Here is a 21,326-nt window from a genome sequence, read left to right on the forward strand (position 1 = left end):
GTCCTTGCTAAACGCTTTTCTTTAAATACACTGCTAACTTGTCTACCATATGTTGTGGCTATTTTAAATTTATCACTGCTCAATAGCCCAACACAGTTTGTCGGCCGTCAGAGGCCGTGTATGCGTTATTTATTCCTTTATTCTAGTTAATCTGTAAGTATGCTATTCTTAATTTGTTACTCTAGGTAGCCATTAAGTTGCCATTTTTGGGGTGTTTATACGGGATGCAGCTCCTTTGAGTATAAATTTGCCAATTTCCAAGTTATTAAACAATTAAAAACTGGTGGAAAAACAATAAATTGGAAATTGATATATATATATATATATATATATATATATATATATATATATATATATATATATATATGATGTGACTTACCAAATGAAAGCACTGGCACGTCGATAGACACACAAACAAACACAAACATACACACAAAATTCCAGCCTTTGCAACCAACGGCCGCCCCGCCATGAAAGAGGGAAGGAGAGGGAAAGACGAAAGGATGCGGGCTTCAAGGGAGAGGGTAAGGAGCCACTCCAATCCCGGGAGCGGAAAGACCCACCCTAGGGGGAAAAAAGGACGGATATACACTCGCGCGCGCACACACACACACACACATATCCATCCACACATATAAAGACACAAGCAGACATATTCAAAGGCAAAGAGTTTGGGAAGAGATGTCAGTCGAGGCGGAAGTGCAGAGGCAAAGGTGTTGTTGAATGACAGGTGAGGTATGAGTGGCGGCAACTTGAAATTAGCGGAGATTGAAGCCTGGTGGATAACGGGAAGAGAGGATATATTGAAGAGCAAGTTCCCATCTCCGGAGTTCGGATAGGTTGGTGTTAGTGGGAAGTATCCAGATAACCCGGACGGTGTAACACTGTGCCAAGATGTGCTGGCCGTGCACCAAGGCATGTTTAGCCACAGGGTGATCCTCATTACCAACAAACACTGTCTGCCTGTGTCCATTCATGCGAATGGACAGTTTGTTGCTGGTCATTCCCACATAGAATGCGTCACAGAGTAGGCACGTCAGTTGGTAAATCACGTGGGTGCTTTCACATGTGGCTCTGCCTTTGATCGTGTACACCTTCCGTGTTACAGGACTGGAGTAGGTGGTGGTGGGAGGGTGCATGGGACAGGTTTTACACCGGGGGCGGTTACAAGGGTAGGAGCCAGAGGGTAGGGAAGGTGGTTTGGGGATTTCATAGGGATGAACTAAGAGGTTACGAAGGTTAGGTGGACGGCGGAAAGACACTCTTGGTGGAGTGGGGAGGATTTCATGAAGGATGGATTCATTTCAGGGCAAATTTAAGGCTAGAAAAAGAGGAAATTTGAAACACCTACAAGAATGGATAGATTTCAACACCTCCACAGAAGAAGTCTCTGAATGACCGAACAGAAAAATGGGAACAACATACTTAACGGAGGACATCGACAAGAAAAAAATCTACATCCATTAACACCAAGATGCAATATTACTGCACAGTAATACGACTGGAGGACCTAACACTACAGAATGCCTTGCTATGAACAGAAAAGATATGACAGAGAAATTAGACAATAAGAGAGAAATTCTAGGTTCCATCGAAGAACATAGTGATATCAGAAGATTATAAACATATTAAGCCTACACACATGAAAAAACAGGCACCGTTTTATATGATCACATTGTTCATATGAGTCCTAAAAAAATTGAGCAATCAGGTCCTCCCTGACTTCCTCAACAAGAAAATCAAAGAGGAAAGGTTAACAGACATAGAAAAAGACCTGCAAGATGTGGCAATAATGCAGGAGAATATCCAAAAATGAAGTTTGTGTTCCAAGGAAAGGCACACCCAAAAACTACTAAAATGTGGACTAAGCAAGTAAGAGTGGAAGTCCAAGTAGAAAATGGGGGTGGAGGAAGCACTATTATAATAGAGTGGTCCTTTACCTGGCCAGAAGAAGAAGAAGAAGAAGAAGAAAATATGTAAGTTTGTAGAAAAGTACGTGCAACTGAATGGACTAAATACACTCAAATGTTAAAATAAGGGAGACTATTAACTAACAAAGTATGTTCTCTCTGCATACTGCTGTTACCAGTTACCTTGTTTATCCAAGTATAAGACGACCCTGAATTAAAACCCCCTCTTTTTTCCCCCTTCTTTCTTTACAAGAAGCTCCTTGATAAAAAAAATTTTTTTAACATATTCTCACTAGTCAAAATCACAAAGTGGTTTACTGACAAACCATCTGCCAAAAAGATAACATTATACCTATTCATAACTTATAACTTAAGCCATTTCTTGATATATTCATTTTAATAATACAAAGAGAAATAAAATAAACAAAAAGAAATTGTTTAAATTAGTATTTATGTTCACAATCTTTTTGCTTACAAAACCTGTCATCTGTGGTGACACTATCTTTAATCATCATCACATTCCTAATAGCACAGCTATAAAATTTATATCCTTGTTGTCACAAATATTGGTTGTTTCTGCAAGATATGTTGTAACTTCTGAGGTTGTGGTTATGGTGGGACCTGAGAACACTTGTTTTTTCCAAACGCACAGCAGATTTTTCTTCTACACTGATATCAAAATATTACAATGTCTTAATTCCAAATATGTCTGCTCGCCGCTCTCTCACTGACTGCATAGAACCAGCAGGTGACATAACCCCTTTCCTTCCCATCATATCTCACAGTGAACGAACATTGACAACATTGCTGCATGAAACGTGGAAGTGCACCACTGGTCCCAATCTAGACTTACCATCATCTGCAATTATAAAGTCAACTCAATACCCATTATAAATGGATTTCTTTGTAGTAACTGTTGATATAAAAAGCTTAAGTATGCAGTATGTATTTCCATGGTTGGCAGCACAACAAAATTTGCTGACTGCTCACCATTTCCAGTTCTCAGCCTAGCTAGTATAAAGATATCCCCTTCAACCATTCCATATGTAGTGCTATGCTTGAGCAACTGTGAAATACACTCTGTAGTGTCTTCTAGTGTGCAGGTCATACATAACAACAGCAACTAATACATAAATAAAAGATTGAATTCATGATTCAGAACAATTCTCAAACTTAAGTTCATCCTGCGATTTAGTGATGTCAACTCCACGACAGATCTTGCCACTGTAATTTATTCTCACAACGACAAATTATAATCAGTTTAATATTATTTATTTCATTTGTTAGACTTAAATCTGGGTTACTTTTCTTTCTTGTTTCAGCTGAATGTACCATCTTGTTCTAAAGTGATTAAATGCTGGTAACATTTTTAACCGGTATTCTAATATGTGAACAGCAACGAAATTTCTGATTTGGAACCTATTACAGTCTCTCTTACCGAAATTAAATACTGACTTAGGAACAAAATCAAGTAATGGTTTTTGAAGAACTGCATTTTTGCTTTTATGTGTTACTTTACTTAAAAAGCAGTAGACATTTTTGTATGAGAACTGTTGTTGCAAACCTGTTCAAATACATCCCTGTAAGATGACAAATTAATGTCATTTCCTACAGCATTTCACTCATTTGTCAAATTTTGAGCAGACCGATAGACTGTTTGTTATTGTGGCTAGTTTATTGTTTCTCACATATCCCTTGCACTAGTGCCACATGAGTCTAAAGTCACATGGTCAAATGTCACGTGATTGTTCGAGCAATGTCAATACCATATAGAGTGAAATTGATTTAGAATCAACAGCATTTCAGCTTCCATGTAAAATTTGACCATTTGATTCTGGTACAAATTAAGTTATTACAGAGATATATTTACTATCAGATTTCTGTGACACAGTCTGCAATAATGTTTACAGTTTGATATATGTTCTCTTACTTAAAAAAGAAAGTAGCAAAATAATAATTGCTTGTAAGTGTGAAAAAAGGTTATGTTTCTACTGCATTGTCACAGCTGTTACCAACAAAGAAATATTTAAAAAGATGTGACTGAAGTGTCACAAATTTTCTATATTTAAAGTTCAATTCAGTTTGATGAAATACAACACTGCAGAATGTGCATACAGAATGGAAACTGTTTTACAGTTCAGGAACAGAAAAGTGAAAAGAACTTCAGCATGAAATAACAATTTACATGCCATTGAAAAATCTATGCTTTTTCTTTAATGTATAATTTGAAAGCTATGTGTCAAACCCCGGAGTGGTTGTGCTCAAGTTAGTTTGCTTGAGCCTAGGAGATTTACAACTGACGGCCTAAATGTGAACTAATACAACTGTCACCTCACCTGAACTAGAGTGCAAACAATGTTTCTTACTACACCTGGGAAGCAGTTGAACCCGGAATGTTACGGCTGCACAGGAGATACGCAACATCTAATTTTGGTGACATGACTTTCACTGGCACTTTAAGTAATATAGTGTTGCAGACATGGGGCAATGATATGGTAAGTGAATCCTACAGTTCCAAATTATAGAAGTCTGTACCTTCTCACGTACTGTGAATGTTCAGGATTTTAATGATAAGGTTGAAGGCAATCATTGCAGTAACTCTTTATAAATAATTCACACACAAACAGTGTGTTCATTTATTTCCATTTCAAAATCTATCTGAAAAGGTAAAGTGTAGGTAATATTTTACCAAAAACTAGAGCACAAAAATTCAAAATTTATGAACATAAATTATTTGTAGCAAGTAATATAAATGATAACTTAGCAATTAAGATGAATGTTTGCTTCAATAAACACTAGAATAAATAATCTAATACCAACCCATTCTGCCATCAAATGTAACTGCATCCTCTTGGCATGTCCTTTGTTCACAGGATAAGTTACAATCTGGTTGCTGGAATCTCTTGTTTGCTTCTTTTTTGTTTGGAGATGAATCATTTAACCTGCAAGACAAACATGACACTAAAGAATACATCCCACAGAAATAATGATCAGTTTTACTTCAATTTTACACTTAACATTTACACAGTGCTGTTAAGCAGTTGATAAATAGCAAAGAGAGTAACAAGTCTACAGACATAAAATAACTTGGCACTTTTTGCAGGGATGGGGATGCTGTCAGCAGAAGTTAACAATTGTCCCCAACATATGGGCTGCTGTGGGGCGAACAAGCACTGCCTTCTCCTTGCAGAGCAAGCAGCACAAAGGAATCAACACTGCATTCAAAATGCCTATTACGGTGCTACTGAGAACTGCAATGTTTCATAGCTCTGGATTGCAACAGGCAAAAACGGTCTGTACTGGCTCAAGGTCCAAGGAAAGTGTCAAATTTTGTTGTACAAATAGAGCGCAGAAATAACTGTGAAAATGCACTATTGAGGGTGGGGTTATGCAAGTAGTAATTTTAGTGCAAGTGTTATGAGATGGTATGAGTAAAACCTTGCTTCAACTTTTTTTGCTGCTGCTGCTAAGCTTGTATAAAGTACTGCTCAGCAGTGGCTTCCTCCTGAGGATCTTGACATCAAACCCTAGCTGCTATAGACAATTTTTGAAGTTAAAGTACAATACTGGAGGAAAAATATTACATCAGTTTTTCATAACTGTTGATAAGTTTCACATGCTGTAGCAGATCATTCTCTGTGAAAGTCTCCGGTTCTTGGATAAGTGGTGATAATTAGTATCATAGTAAACCAGAGCCATTTGGATGTATACTGAAGTCTAATCTCCTTGGAGAAGCACCCACAATTAGGATCACTGTAGACCACAGCCGTATGGATACACAATTAATTCTGACCTGCATTTTATATCCTTCGGTGTTATTAGGCACCAAAAAACATTTAAGTAAAGGCAATGATCTAAGTATTTTTTCCATACTCTACAATCATGTCATGACACTCTTCTTCAGCGTAAGCAGTTATTGGAAATACACCCGAGTTTAAAAATTTAAGTGCTATAGTACATAAAAATGAGTTATATTAGATGTTAAAATTGACAGTTTTATTACCCAGGTACACTAGCTCTAAGCTTTGTATAATTTACCTTGACTTTGGTTCTTTTGTGATAGTCATATCACGACTTTGCTTGTATTGTTCTCTCTCTTCATTGTACAACAGCAAGCCACTCAACATGAAGTCAAAATAAACCCTCACACCGTCTGCCACTTCTTTGCAGATATTTACACTAAAAGGATAAAGAATGTATTAACTGACATTATTTACTGCACAGAATAAAAATCATTTTCATGAAGAGGACAAACTTATTACAGTCGCAGAATAATTTGTTTGTCAGAAATATCAAAGCCTACTACAATCGGGTGCAATCAATCACTCACCATTCCAAGGCTTTGAGTGTTGGAAAGAAAAATAAATATAATGTTGCACACAAAAGAGAAAATAGCTTTTTCGTAATGTTTCCAATACACAAGAACAATGTATGCGATATGGTCAGTAGCATGCAGACATATGACGACTAGCATGATGACTATCTGTTCTCGACAAATGAAAACTTACTTATACCTTATTTTCATGCACATTTAGAGGCAGTTCTCTTTAAATGTGGAAAAATGCAAGATATTTAACAAAGAGTCTGACAGTATTCAATGACACTATTCATGTCAAACCAAAAGTGCCAATCACAATGAAGAGTTTACAGCTAATACAACAAATAGGAGATGATATGAGGCGAGTTGTGTGCGAGATGTGTCAGTTTATTTTTACAGTGAGCTAGATGTTAAGCTTTTATGTCATTAAAATCCTGCAGGGTGTACTACTACATTATCTTATTAAATGCTTAAAATACTAAAGTTACTATTTTAGCACTGGAAGTATTTTATAAGACAACATGGCAGAATACCGCAAAGTACTTTAAAGAGGGACACCAGCCACAAAAGTCTACATATTTATATTCCTGTTTGTGCAGCTACCAGAACTCTATGCCAACTACAGGTGATGAGTGGTTGTAAAAATCTCTCTGCATCATGTTAATGAAATGTTGAAAACAACATTTAACCAAGCTGTGGGACTTATCTAAAACCACCTTAAATTACGTTATGTCTGCAAGATGCCTTTTCCATTTCAGTTCTATGCTCGCTCCTGATGTTTTCCACATAGGAAGAGCAGCATTTAAAATGGATTACATTTATTGAAATGCTTAGCTACTTAGTGGGAATTTCATGGGCTATTCGGACTCGCCAACGAAGACTTGTTTATGACATGTTTTTTTACTTGGACGCGTTTCTCTGAATATTTCTGACTGTGGTTTCTATTACAGGTAAAATGGTCATGCTGGAGTTCATAGCGTGCTGCATACTTTCTCTGGAAGTGTGGTTTAGAAGATTATCTTAAAAATTGCACATAAGGCAAATGAACAGTAGACATACCAATAAATTTTAAGTCTAATAAACTGAAAAAGCACCATAAATTGAATTTTTGAATAAAATCTTTGAAATGGAGATGTGCGACAGTGACAGCTACTTTTGTTTATTTGCATGGAGCCAGCTGTCTATGAAATAAACAATTTTGAAAATTTCTGAACAATTCTCTCTCAATAGCACTTAAGATGCTGATACTACATTGGTTTATAGTGTTTCACTGGACACAGAATTCAAAGCAACTGGAAAAGGCCATTCTCATTTTTGAGAATGATCCTCAGGAATGTGTGCATAGCTACAAACCTTTATCATCTGCCCAATCTGTTGCTGAATTATGGAACACCTTTCTACGCACTGAAAAATCTCCTCTGTGTGAATGAAGGTGAATTCCATGGATGTTCTTACGAAAAACAGCTTGCTACAAGATTCTGAAGGAAGTTGGTGATGGTACCTGTGGTTCTTTCACTTGCAGACAGAATTTAATTGAGTTTTTCCATTGGTGTGTAGTAAACAAATTTGAGCAATATTGGACCAGCTCTGCAACTGGATTGAGCAATTCCTAGCAAATAGAAATAAGTGTGGTGTTCTTTAGAGGTATAAATCTTTAGATGGTGAAGTAGCTTTCGGTGTATCCTACGGGAGTGCTATATGATTGCCAGTGCTTATGAAAGAGATACACAAATGTGGACAATACAAGAAGCTTCACAATGCTATGCAACGATTATACTGTAACAAAGGAGTCATCAACATGTCGATCACAATCTACTGGTAGAATGCGAGTGCTTATTTGGTAGATTGTGAAAGAGATGAGAATGTAAAAGAAAAAACTGCTGAATAAAAATGATAATTGTTTCTCATAGCACAGAAAATGTGGACTCATTCTCAAATGTGGTGTTTGGTTATCAGGAACATTTTGCAACCAAGCTCTTCAAACGTGATCTTACATCAAGACAAGATACATAGTACAAGAACTTCATGCTTAATGAATAATGTATAAAAAAAAGGTAAAATCGGTTATTTTCATCCCGAATGGGATATAATGAAAAGGATAGTTGCTACTCACCATAAAGGGGAGATGCTGAGTCACAGAAAGGCACAACAAAAAGACTGTCAGAAAGTTTGCTTTTAGCCAAAAAAGGCCTTTGTCAAAAATAGACCACATACACACAAGCACACATGAAAACTCAACTCTCACACACATGACCACAGTCTATGGCACCTGGAGCCACACTCAGGCTGGCATAAGCAGCCAGAGATTGTGGTTATGTCTCTCTCTCTCTCTCTCTCTCTCTCTCTCTCTCTCTCTCTCTCTCTCTGTGTGTGTGTGTGTGTGTGTGTGTGTGTGTGTGTGTGTGTGTGTGTGTGTGTGTGTGTGTGCGTGCACCTCGCTGACCGACAACTGACTTTCTGACAGTCTTTTTGTTGTGCTTTTCTGCGAGTCAACATCTCCGCTTTATGACGAGTAGCAACTATTCTTTTCATTATATTTTTACATTCCATACTGAATTTTCCATTGTTTAATTTACTAGCTAGATTAAGGAAAGGCAAGCCTACGTTTCTAGCATTTGTAGACTTAGAGAAAGCTTTTGACAATGTTGACTGGAATACTCTCTTTCAAATTCTGAAGGTGGCAGGGGTAAATACAGGGAGCGAAAGGCTATTAATAATTTGTACAGAAACCAGATGGCAGTTACAAGAGTCGAGGGGCATGAAAGGGAAGTAGTGGTTGGGAAGGGAGTGAGACAGGGTTGTAGCCTATCCCTGATGTTATTCAATCTGTATATTGAGCAAGCAGTGAAGGAAACAAAAGAAAAATTCGGAATAGGTATTAAAAGCCATGGAGAAGAAATAAAAACTTTGAGGTTTGCCGATGACATTGTAATTCTGTCAGAGACAGCAAAGGACTTGGAAGAGCAGTTGAACGGAATGGATAGTGTCTTGAAAGGAGGATATAAGATGAACATCAACAAAAGCAAAACAAGGATAATGGAATGTAGTCGAATTAAGTCGGGTGATGCTGAGGGAATTAGATTAAGAAATGAGACACTTAAAGTAGTAAAGGAGTTTTGCTATTTGGGGAGCAAAATAACTGATGATGGTTGAAGTAGAGAGGATATAAAATGTAGATTGGCAATGGCAAGGAAAGCGTTTCTGAAGAAGAGAAATTTGTTAACATCGAGTGATTTAAATGTCAGGAAGTCGTTTCTGAAAGTAGTTGTATGGAGTGTAGCCATGTATGGAAGTGAAACATGGACGATAAATAGTTTAGGCAAGAAAAGAATAGAAGCTTTCGAAATGTGGTGCTACAGAAAAATGCTGAAGATTAGATGGGTAGATCACATAACTAATGGGGAGGTATTGAATAGGATTGGGGAGAAGAGATGTTTGTGGTACAACTCGACTAGAAGAAGAGATCGGTTGGTAGGACATGTTCTGAGGCATCAAGGGATCACCAATTTAGCATTGGGGGGCAGCATGGAGAGTAAAAACCGTAGAGGGTGACCAAGAGATGAATACACTAAGCAGATTCAGAAGGATGTAGGTTGCAGTAGTTACTGGGAGATAAAGAAGCTTGCACAGGATAGAGTAGCATGGAGAGCTGCATCAAACCAGTCCCAGGACTGAAGACAACAACAACAACAACAACAACAACAACAACAACAACAATTTACCGTAACAGAAAGAAATGGCACAAGCATTAGTTTAGTATGTCAAGCTACTACTGAATTTGTGAAACAGACAAACATCAAGAGACATTTCAAAACTGTGCACCCAAGTGAGAATATAGAGTTTATTTCATACATTGAACTGGGGAGGGGTGGGGAGAGAGAGAGAGACTTAAAAAATCAATGAAGCTTTCAGCATGTTTCACTTAGGATAAAAGTGGTGTTTGCTTCTGCTTACCTTTGGAAATCATAATTTTCAAATACATGTTTTATTAAAAATAAGAACAGAACAAGGTTGGCTGATGAACACCTGGATTCCCGTATTCAAGGAAGTGTAGAAGTTATACACCAAGAATCAAGGGCATTGTTAACAGAACATTTACTCAAGTTTCACATTAAATGTAACATAATTATATTCATTTATTTGTCAAATTTTATGGAATAAAATACAAACTTTTTAACAAATAGTGAAGATCTAAAATTACTGTTAAATAGTTGTTTTACAGCATCCAAAAATTAAAAATGTAGCAACTGTCACATTTTTTAAAAAAGTATGTAGATCACTTTGATATGTTGGTATGAATAACAGATCCTGATGGCTTTGTGGTTGCCTAATCCCAGTGTAGTATACATAAATGTGCCAAAGGCAGGAAATTATGCTGAAAGGCGGAGGAAGATTTATTTTTGGTGCATGGTCTGACAAATGGAAATCTAACATGAACAAATTTAATGTACTGCATATAATTAGGGTGAAGGGTGTATTATTCAGTTATTATACAATTTTTGATCAACAACTTGAACCAGTCAGTCGCTAAAAAGCTAGTGCACAAAACTAATGCAGGAAAGACAGATACCAAACAGATTCATTGGAACTATCTTAAAGACATGTAATTCACTGATGAAGGATGACGTAAACAAAACATTATTAGGTACTGAGGTATTCACCATCACTCTGGCATCAATATCAGGTGGGATCAATTGAGGAGACAGAAGATCATTCAAGAGTTTGTTCATTAAGTGTAAAAGTGACAAAAATATACTCATATAATCCAGTGATAGATGCCACAACAGGTATGTTAGTAATTGTGGAGCTGTTTCCTGTAAAAAACAGTATGTTCCAAGATGAGTCAATCAACATATACATTCCTACCAAACATTTTGCAAGGTGACCACTCTGGTACGACCAAGCAATTTGAGGCTGCATGGAAGCTACTGGCATTGGTTGCTTCCATATACTTTTGTGAATAGAAGAAAAGGGGAAATATGGGGGTACATGATAGAGCATTGCATACACACGCTGGGACCATATATGCAGCACTTTATACACAGTGTTTACCTCACATGTATTGCGAACACCCGTGCTCGTAAGTTTCCTTTCTTTTGTACTGCAACACGCACTCACTGACTGTTGAGCAACAGGCCCTGCAATGTACCTAAGGGAACACTCTAGAGAGCTTTGTCACAATGTAACGATACGAATGGGCCCAGGAAGCATTGGAATGCATGTAGAAATAGAATTTCTGTTTAGCTGTCTATTTCCCACATTTTCTATGGAGAAAGTGTGTGCACAATATCTCAGATTCACCAAGTAGCATCACAGCAACTGACTATGATCATGTGTAATGAAAATTGAACTGATAAATATTGAATGTTATAAAGGCAATTGCTTTAGCTGTGGAACTGTAAATACGTGTGAAAGAATAGCTGATGAAATAATGGTTGGTTGGCTGGTTTGAGGGAGGGACCAAACAGCGAGTCATCGGACCCAGCAGATTAGGGAAGGATGAAGAAGGAAATCGGCCATGTCCTTTCAAAGGAACCATCCTGGCATTTGCCTGAAGTGATTTTGGGAAATGATGGCAAACCTAAATCAGGATGGCTGGATGTGTGTTTGAACCGTCATCCTCCCGAATGCGAATCCAGTGTGCTAACCACTGGGCGACATCGTTCGGTGATGAAATAATGATCGCATTCAGTCTACTGCTAAAATTGTGTAGAGATTGAGACATATTTTGAACAGAACAAACGAAAAAGATTTATGCTGAGGAGCATGACAACATATTACAATTATCAACTATGTTTATAATCACCAAAAAAACTTGGACTCAGCTGTACTGTACACTTTCTCTCGAGTAAATTGAGCAAATGAACTGTTAGAACTCGTTACATTTGATAATATTAGCTGCAATGAAGGAAAACAGGAAGGGAGTGCATGGTGTATTGCTAAGTAGGGATGGGTGTTATTCAAATACATTTTTCTATTGGATTATTATTCGAGTAATTGCATTACCAAAAACAACTTTGTTATTTTCTTTGTTTACTTCTCATACCTTATCTGTGACTAGTGCCTGTTTACAGTTTCAATCTAATAAAAGCCTTATTAATGGATTTTGTATGAATGTGCTTTGGTGGCTCTATGGATTAAGTTCCAGACTATAGAGCAAAAGGTTTTGCATTCAGTACCCCGTTGGTCCTATAATTTTTCTGTTACTTATTGCTTCTTTCGTCTCTAACAATGAGAAAGATGCCAAGTTAAGTTGCACTTGCACCATATTTTGGAGTACCTGTTTAGATGTGGAGCACCTGTGAAATGCTACTGGATGTCCAAGTTAGGTTAGGTTAGTGTTGTTTTAACGTCCCGTCGACAACGAGGTCATTAGAGACGGCGCACAAGCTCAGGTTAGGGAAAGATGGGGAAGGAAATCGGCGGTGCCCTTTCAAAGGAACCATCCCGGCATTTGCCTGAAACGATTTAGGGAAATCACGGAAGGATGTCCAAGAGTTTTAGGATTAACTCTGAGTAAGCTTGCCGTAGAGTGTGGGATTTTTTTGATCTGATATTTACTTTTGAGGTACAAAAAATTTTGGAAGACACACTAGGTTCGAGTACACAGAAGAGATGATAATATTGCATTCCACTGTAAAGTTTTTTTTTTTTTTTTAATCGAGAAAGTATCAGATGTTTAGAAGGTCTTTCTCATCTTTCTTCACCGACTGCAATGTCTTACCCACAATTTAACAACAAATAGTTCATATGTATTGCTGTCCATTACCAGAGAGATTTACAACAAACCACACACACATAAAAGTCAAAGAAATCGGGTCACAAGTTTCAAATGATTTTATGATGTAAAAACAAAATTTTATTTTGAATGAGATTTGAGAAGTGAAGATAACGTGGGATCACAACGAATTATCTGCCAAAAAGCACAGCAGAATTGATTTCTTAATTTTTACTGAAGAAATCATGAAATAAAGATGATTCCATGAGATATAATATACTGATGCCCTCTTTGCACTTTTACAACTTTTCTTCATTAGTGCCACAATCGCAAATCTTCGAAAATGAAATAGGGTTTCTGATGAGATGCTTTGGTTGGTTGGTTTGGTTGTTTGGGGAAGGAGACCAGACAGTGTGGTCATCGGATTAGGGGAGGATGGGGAAGGAAGTCGGCCGTACCCTTTCAGAGGAACCGTTCCGGCATTTGCCTGGAATGATTTAGGGAAATCACAGAAAACCTAAATCAGGATGGCTGGACGCGGGATTGAACCGTCGTCCTCTCGAATGCGACCACCTCGCTTGGGACTGGAGAAGGAGGAGGGGGAAAACGGAAAGGACATTTGTTAATTCATGAAAAAAATTGGAGCAATAAATATCATTGGATTTCAGATTTGAAATAATATTTGTTATTCTTGAATAATAATTATTTGAACACATTTTGCCCAGTAAGTGAAGTGCAATGTGCATGCACATTTTTCAGATTCCCTGCCCATGTACAAGTTAATGCAACTGTTAGGCCATGAACAGCCATTTACTTGGCTGCATCATCTATGCTGGCACGCGTAAGTGCTCATTTGGCTGCCATTAGGTGAGACAGCATCTCTGGCAACTTCTGTCAAAGTACGTGAAGTGTATTCGAGCTCTCTTTCACACCGTAGTTGTGTGAAATCCATGCAGATCAGGCGAGTTCTTGTGGTGGTCTAGTACACAATGCACATACTGAAGTAATTTCAAGACACAAACTACTTTGTTGCTATTTTTTGTGCTTTATGACCATATCATCTAATTTATTTTGAAATCATGTCTTAAAAAGCATACATGCTCTTCAAAGAATATGAAAGATATTAGAATATGAGGCTACGAAGTCGTGCCATGTTTTCAAATAGGTTAAGGCGTCCAGCTACAAGAATGTCAAAATGAAATCTAAAAGAAGGAGAATTTAAGTTTGGTGCCAAACAGAATTACAAAGTACCTTCTGTTCAATCGATCCATATCTAAAGCACCATTTTGGTGCTTTTGTGGTCGTCTATATTTACGCTGTGATTTCTCCCGAGCTCCAGAGATCTGATTTTCTGCATATTCTCTCACGTAAGATTCAAGAATTGTCACCACATTTGGTCTTGCTGGAAGATGGACGATCTGTGATGAAAAATTCATATTACTTTCTATTAATTTTATGATATTATTAGCACTAGAAATTTTATGTTAAAGAATTGAGTCTAGTTTCAATGTCCATCATGTAACACCAGTTTCTCATCATCTTTACTCACATCATTAATTAAAACTCATCTTTTAGACAGACTGACACCCTGATGGGGTATCAGTGAAATGCCAAAGTGTCTAGAAACATTGAACGCCAGACTGGGACAGAGGTAAACCAAAAAGTGACTAATATGTTCGCTTTGGGAAACATATTCCTTCTGTGAGTAACAGAAATAAAAGTAACAGAGCAACCTTGATTATTTACCAAGTTATTTAAATAAGTTATAGGACGCCAAGTAAACCAGAACATTTGAAAACAGATGAGGATGAGAGGGGGGGGGGGGTAAAAGGAAAGTTTCCTCAGTTTCACTTATCTTAGTCCAAATGTAGTTGTAAAAGCTGTGTCAGCATGTAAGATTTTCTGCATCACCTGATCAGTGAACTACAGATATTATCAATAATAGGATTTACTAAAACTTTTAGAAATACTGGCACAGTAACTGGATCAGAATGCTCTCAACTGCAGCCAAATTTTATGAAAATCTGTTTACAACAACCTTTCTTCTTTTTCTTGTGCCTTTGTTTCATAACAGTGCAGGGCCAACAAGGTTATTAATAGATTTGTCATGACGGGTTTTAAGGGGTAACTGGGTGCTCTTCCTATCATCAGCCCATTACACTCCACCTCCCCATCTCCATCCACCTCCTGGAATAGAATGTGTGTACTCCAACTGCCTGCATGTAGTGTTATTCATGTGAAAATGGGTGAAACTTTCTAAATGTTCGCAAATTATGTGACTGAGGTAGGATTTGGGTACCAGCACAGTATTCACCTAGGGGGATGTGGGAAAGTGGATGAAAACCACATCCAGGATGGTCGGTGCACTGACGTTTATCCCTAATCTGGCAGGTAGATTTTATCCTGGACCAGCACACCTCATTGTCCTGAAGCAGCGCTTTAACATGCACATCTATCAGGGCAGGTAAAAGCTGTTTACAAAAATACGAGTATCAATTACAAATTTGGAGTGTCGAATAATTTCTTTTTGGTTACACCCCAGTCAATCTTTCTCGTCCGCCTACTGACTTATTTGATATGGACTGCCACTACTTCCCATCCTCCACCAAACACAGACTAGCAATTACACACAGTGTCTCTTATTTGTTGAATGCATTCCAATCCTTTTCTTCCACTACAATTTTTTGCACTCTGCAACTCCCTTCAAAACCAAAAAAGGTGAATCCCTTACTCTACCATCTTGTCGCTACACTTCTAATCAGTATTTTCCACACATATTTTCTTGCCATTTCTGCACAGAACCAGCCCACTTCCTATCTTTTAAGTCCACTCAAATGTCAACATCCTTTTACAACACCACATAACATACTTAGATTCTCTTTTCTAGTTTCCTTAGTCTGTGATTCATGTCTATATTATGCTGTGCTCCAGCCGTATGGTCCTCAGACATTGTTTTTCAAATTAAGGCCTATGTTCAACACTAGCAGAGTACTTTTAGTGCGGAATAGCCCTCTTTGCCTGCTACTCTGCTTTTTATGTCCTCTTTGATTAGTCAGTCACCTATTATTTTGCTACCCATGTAATAGAATTCCTTCATTTCTCCTAAAGGGTATCACTAATTACTTTTTACTGTTCCTAATTAATACCATCATTCTTTGGTTTACTATGAAACAATATCCTGTGCTTTGTTTTGTTAACCAGCCCACTTATTCTTCCAAATTTCAGAGAGGATAGCAATGATGTCAACAAATCTTCGAACTGATATTTTTTCACTCTGAATTTTAACTACCCTCCTAATCATTTCTTTTATTTCACATTGCTTTTTTGAAGTAAAGGTTTAGTAGTAGGGGTGAAAGACTCCATCACTACCTTACTCCCTGTTTAATCTGAGGACTACTCTTTGTTTTCTGTTCTTATAATTCCTTCTTGATTCTTGTGCCCTGCTCATAATTCCCTACAGTGCCAAATCTCGTCACTTTTCCTAGTTCAACAAATACCATGAAAGTCTGTTCATTTTTCTTAAGTATTGTCTCCATAGTCAAGCACATCATAAATGGATCTGGTTCTTTTAACTTTCCCAATGTTCAGTTCCCTGCTGTCATCATTTACCAGATCCTCAAATTTTATTTTCCATTCTTTGTTTTGTAAGCAAGATAGAAGCATAAGCAATTAAGCTCACCATGCAATAATCTTCGTGTATGTCTGCATTTCCTACCTTGAGGATCGTGGTCTTGTGTACACTCCACTACTATTTTTGTAGACGGGTGTGACCCAGTGCTTTCTACCAATCACTGGTCATTGTTTATTGTTCACAGGACCTATGGTATATTACGGTTAAAATGAGATCTAAAGCAACTGGAAATTCAGTACAGAATTTGGCAGGGATCCCATCGGGTGCTAGCAACTTTTTTAATTTTATTTATTTCAGCGGTTTCCACAAATCATGAACACTAACATCTACACCAATAATCTTTGCTGAGGTGCAATAAGTAAAGCAGTGTAGTACTACTGCATCTTCCTTAGTAAAAGGAAGACTTAAGAGCTGAATTATGTTGAAATATGTTAATAGGGTTCTTTTGCAACTACCTTCCTCCTACCTCTACTTGTCAGTCCACTTCTGCAACTATATGCTAGTTCTTTTGTACCACATCACAACAAATGATACCACCTTTTGCTCCTATTCCATCTTTCCAACAGCTGGGAGAATGTTATGAGAGAGAAAATGGAACAAAATTCAGTCACATGAAAACTGCATCCACTACATGGGCATCAGCTTTCACAAACCTACAAACAATTTCTTGAGCACCTCTGCTCCCAAACATTGCAAGCTACACAGTTTGCACTAGATCTGTGGATGATGAGCAGAAAGGAACGAGAGATGTTGATGCTGCCACAAGAATACTTACCGCCCAGCTATGAATAACCATGACTGACATACAAATCACTAAAATGACCATGTGCTGGGTTAGCACATCCAAGAGAAAGTGAGAATGAGTCTTCCTACGAAATCAAAATTTTGTTGCTGTAGAGAACAACACACCACTTCACATGGGCCACAGCACTGTACACAAGATGAACTTGGGCTAGCAGGTCAAAATGCTGCAGATTATGCTCACTTCACCTGATCACTTTCATATTAAGTCACAAGTGACTGTACTGATGAAATGTAGACCAATTTTCCAGTAATCAAAAATTCTTTGAAACATACATTTGTCCTATAATATAGTGTACCTCTTGACAGATATCTGACATTTAGTAAACACTTAAAACTAACAGGACAGACGCTAAAAATTGAGAAATTAATTTTTCCAGGACTGTATTGTGTGCAGTCCCTAACAAATTTTGATTGATTTTATGGCAAAATCTACAAAATTTTACAGAATATAGGAACAGAAAAATGGCTCTACTCGAAACTAAAAGAATAAACCCTTGAAATGAATATGGTTTATCTGAACCAAGAAATAAACATACTAGGATGTGGCAACAGAATAAGTGGAAAATGTAACAGGAACAAGAAAATTAAAGGAAAACCAGAATGCCTAATATGTTTTAATTTGACTGCAGTCAGCTCAAGACGGATAACCGTATAGTAACAGATAGGATGACTAAGTTGCAAAGGAACTAAAATGTAATTAATAAACATTTCCGTTAGGTATAATCAGCTGCTGGGAGCGTACGAAGACATAACAACAAAGAGCATTATTTACTTCAGTGAAAAACTACACTTTTCACAAAGAGGTGTCAGAATAACATTCAAAAATACACTACACGAAACAATCATTGAAGGAACAGTAATAGACTAGTTTGGTAAAGACACATCCAAGAACATTAAGTGAAGTCAAACCACATTATTTTTATTGGCAGAACTACTACTATAATCTGCGAAACCTCTTTCTTATTACTTTTCTATAAGTTTTCTTCTCATCCTTTTGTAGCATTCTTAGCTTTTCTTCAAAATGGTGTAATTTACTTTTCACTTTTGAAGCTGCACTTCGTAGGCAATGCTACTGTCTGGGAACACATCCAGTAAGAGATTAATAAGGCTACAAATGTTCCGAAAAGATTGGTGTTTTACAGTAGCCAAGAGACACAAATGGCTCTCTGCTTTGTGTCCTCATCACAGCATCCCTCTGCACATAATCTAGTACTGTCAGCTAACATCCAGATGTTCTGCAGGAAGTACCTGACGTAACTGCTTCAGGGTAGAACCTGACTGCCGAGACGCTTGACAATGGCATGATGCACTCCCCCTCTACCCCCGCGACAGAGTGAAAGTATACAGAGACTAATCTGAATACCATTTTTCTTCACTGAAACTCTTAATTTTTTTTTTTCTTTCCAGTGCACTTACGAGTTGAGGACACCATCAGAATTGTCCTTTCCATTGTCGGAATTTATGATCAGTGGAGGGCATCATCAGCAGTGGCACGCGGCACTGCCAGGGCCTATGTTTGACACTGTAACATTGGAATCGAGGCTGTTTGCAGTGATCAGCACCAAAACCTTTCTAGAATCCTCTAGCCCAGTTTGCTTCTTTTCCTTGAATGACTGAATGAGATCTGCTTACCCATATTGCTGAACGAGAAGTTCGTTTCACAGGGCATGAACTGAACACTGAATTTTTCAGATGTGTGTTCTGCAACGCAGCAAAATTTTGCATCGTCCATCCAGCAAGGGTTGGATGCACACTTCCAGTTCATCGAGTAAACCCTGAGTTAACATTGCAAACAATTTAGTAAGATGTGGCCTAACAGTTAATGAAGACTGAAAGCAAAATCATGTTTTGGTCTTGTTCTTTAGGACCTATAATGAGCAACTTTCACCCCACCCCCTCACCTACATCCCTCCTTGAATGGGTCCAAAGGTAGGCAATGGAAACTTCCTTGCATGCATTTGTAATTGAAAATAGTTTATGTCGACTAAGACCCACAGCAACATTGGAAATGTTAGCCATTGAAGATAGAAATGACTCCGAGTCGTCCCTACTGCCCCAACTCTCACAGTCCTCACTTGTGCTCCAGCCACCTGGACTGCATTTTTCCTACAGCAGGCATTAGCGTAATGTCAACTCAATCAACCACTGTACGCCAATAGCCCAGTGACTGCGTGTTAGTATATTGTATATCAAACTACGTACTGTATACAAACCTGGTATCCACTACTACCCTCAACTCAAAATAAAATAATTCAAGTAAGCCACAAACTTTCATAAAATCATATATCTTCTGTCATCACTCCATGTTAGTAAACAAGGCAGTACTTACATTTGAACAGATGTAAATGTAAGTAACATCAAATACTCTTAAAAGCTCCTTTCTGGTCATACAGAGCCACGAATGCATGAAACCATAGCACAACAACAAACCAGAGAAGCATGGCCAGGCTGCAGTGACAGGCATGGAAGCCATTCCCTATCACCATCAACAGACCTCCACACTGTTCAGCTCAGCTGGCTGCAGCCAGGCCTGGCTGGGTGGCCACTGGGTTTACCACGCGAGACGAGGGTGTGGGCAAAGCCACAACATTGGCCGGGTACCATGCTTTTTCCAGGAGTTTGAAACCAAATGAAAAATTCCCTAGGTTTTTCCTTTTTCCAGGTCACTGGACACCCTGAATTTGCCATGCACCCAATTAAAAGTGGGAGATTCAATCTGGGTAAACACTGGCCAAGTTGCCCCAGACAGCTATAATCTAAGAGATGAATGGATACATCGCTGGACATTCTCCCATACTCATAAGAAATTGGATAATACACGTCTGACCAAGCAACTCCTAGTTGATAACACAGGCCAATGATGGAAAAGATTTGTTGCTGAAAATACCTTATTCTTATGTTTTTTAGGGTGGGAAATCCAAATATAATACTTAAAAAACTGTACCCACCATTTCTTCACATTTTACAGTTAAATTTATTAAATTAAGCTATTTTTAAATAATTTACCAGATTTTATATAGTTAAAATAATTTAAAAAGGAGGTGTAATGAATGTAGATGACGTTGGTAGCACTGCTGAAAAACATTTGGTGGCAAAAAAAAAGGTTGATTCTATTTTTGTGTTAACAGATGGTGTTTTGTTTACTGTCAACCTAACCTCACTTTCCTGTTTCCTGTACATGTGCTCAGTTCAATGTTTAATTGTGGTTGTAAAACTCTGCTGACAGTCTTTGTTATATTTGTAGTGAATTTATAATTGAAAAACTCCAAAGAAACATTACAGACTTCGTGAAAAAGGTTTATCTATCATACTTTGGATCTAAACTTGGTGATCAAGACAAATCTTGGGCAAGGCATAAGGTACGTTACGTGTGTGTTGAAGATCTGAGAAAATGGTCCCAAAAGGAGAAAAAAAGCCATTAGATTTGCTGTTCCTATGATATGGAGGGAGCCAAGAAATCATTCCAATGATTGCTACTTTTGCAGTGTTGATATTACTGGTCATAATTCGAAAAACAAGAAGATAATAAGCTACCCTAACCTTCCGTTCGCCATCCAACCAGTAACGGCGTAGATTTGCCGGTTCCTGAACCACCAGAATATTTAAATTCTATTCCAACAGAAGTATTTTCTGATGTACGTAGTTATTTCAGAAAGTTTAGAGTCCCAGTTGTTTACTCAGACCGAGCTTATTTGGTTAGGCTTCTGCACTTTTTTTTAAAAAAAGAAAGGGTGAATTGTTTGGCCCTAGATTAAACGAAAAGAACTCACTGGTAGTTGGAACCAGCATATACATGTATAGAAAGAGAGAACAGCAATTTTCCAAGTTTTTTCAACAAGAAGGTGATTTAGAGTACTGCTCAGACATTCCCAGTCTGATGAGTGAGTTTGGTATTGAATACAAAAAGGAAGGCTGTTTATTAATTCATCCAAAACTAGTTTAAAG

At 37.8% G+C, this 21,326-nt stretch overlaps 1 protein-coding gene and 1 long non-coding RNA gene across 2 annotated transcripts in view; one reads left to right on the forward strand and one right to left on the reverse strand.

Annotated features, from left to right (window-relative positions):
• The window catches only part of LOC126236830 (uncharacterized), a 46,052-nt gene extending 38,743 nt beyond the window's left edge, over nucleotides 1-7,309 (forward strand). Inside the window, exons 2-3 of the long non-coding RNA XR_007544991.1 lie at nucleotides 5,014-5,202; nucleotides 7,179-7,309. This is a non-coding gene — a long non-coding RNA (uncharacterized LOC126236830). The remainder of the gene's footprint in view (nucleotides 1-5,013; nucleotides 5,203-7,178) is intronic.
• The window catches only part of LOC126236827 (male-specific lethal 3 homolog), a 159,594-nt gene that overhangs the window by 58,483 nt on the left and 79,785 nt on the right, over nucleotides 1-21,326 (reverse strand). The window contains exons 5-7 of the mRNA XM_049946429.1: nucleotides 14,198-14,364; nucleotides 5,949-6,089; nucleotides 4,731-4,852 (exon numbers count right to left, since the gene is read on the reverse strand). Of these exons, the coding sequence (XP_049802386.1) occupies nucleotides 4,731-4,852; nucleotides 5,949-6,089; nucleotides 14,198-14,364 (430 nt within the window). The remainder of the gene's footprint in view (nucleotides 1-4,730; nucleotides 4,853-5,948; nucleotides 6,090-14,197; nucleotides 14,365-21,326) is intronic.

Source organism: Schistocerca nitens, chromosome 2, assembly GCF_023898315.1.
Source record: "Schistocerca nitens isolate TAMUIC-IGC-003100 chromosome 2, iqSchNite1.1, whole genome shotgun sequence".
Taxonomy (NCBI): Eukaryota; Metazoa; Arthropoda; class Insecta; order Orthoptera; family Acrididae; genus Schistocerca; species Schistocerca nitens.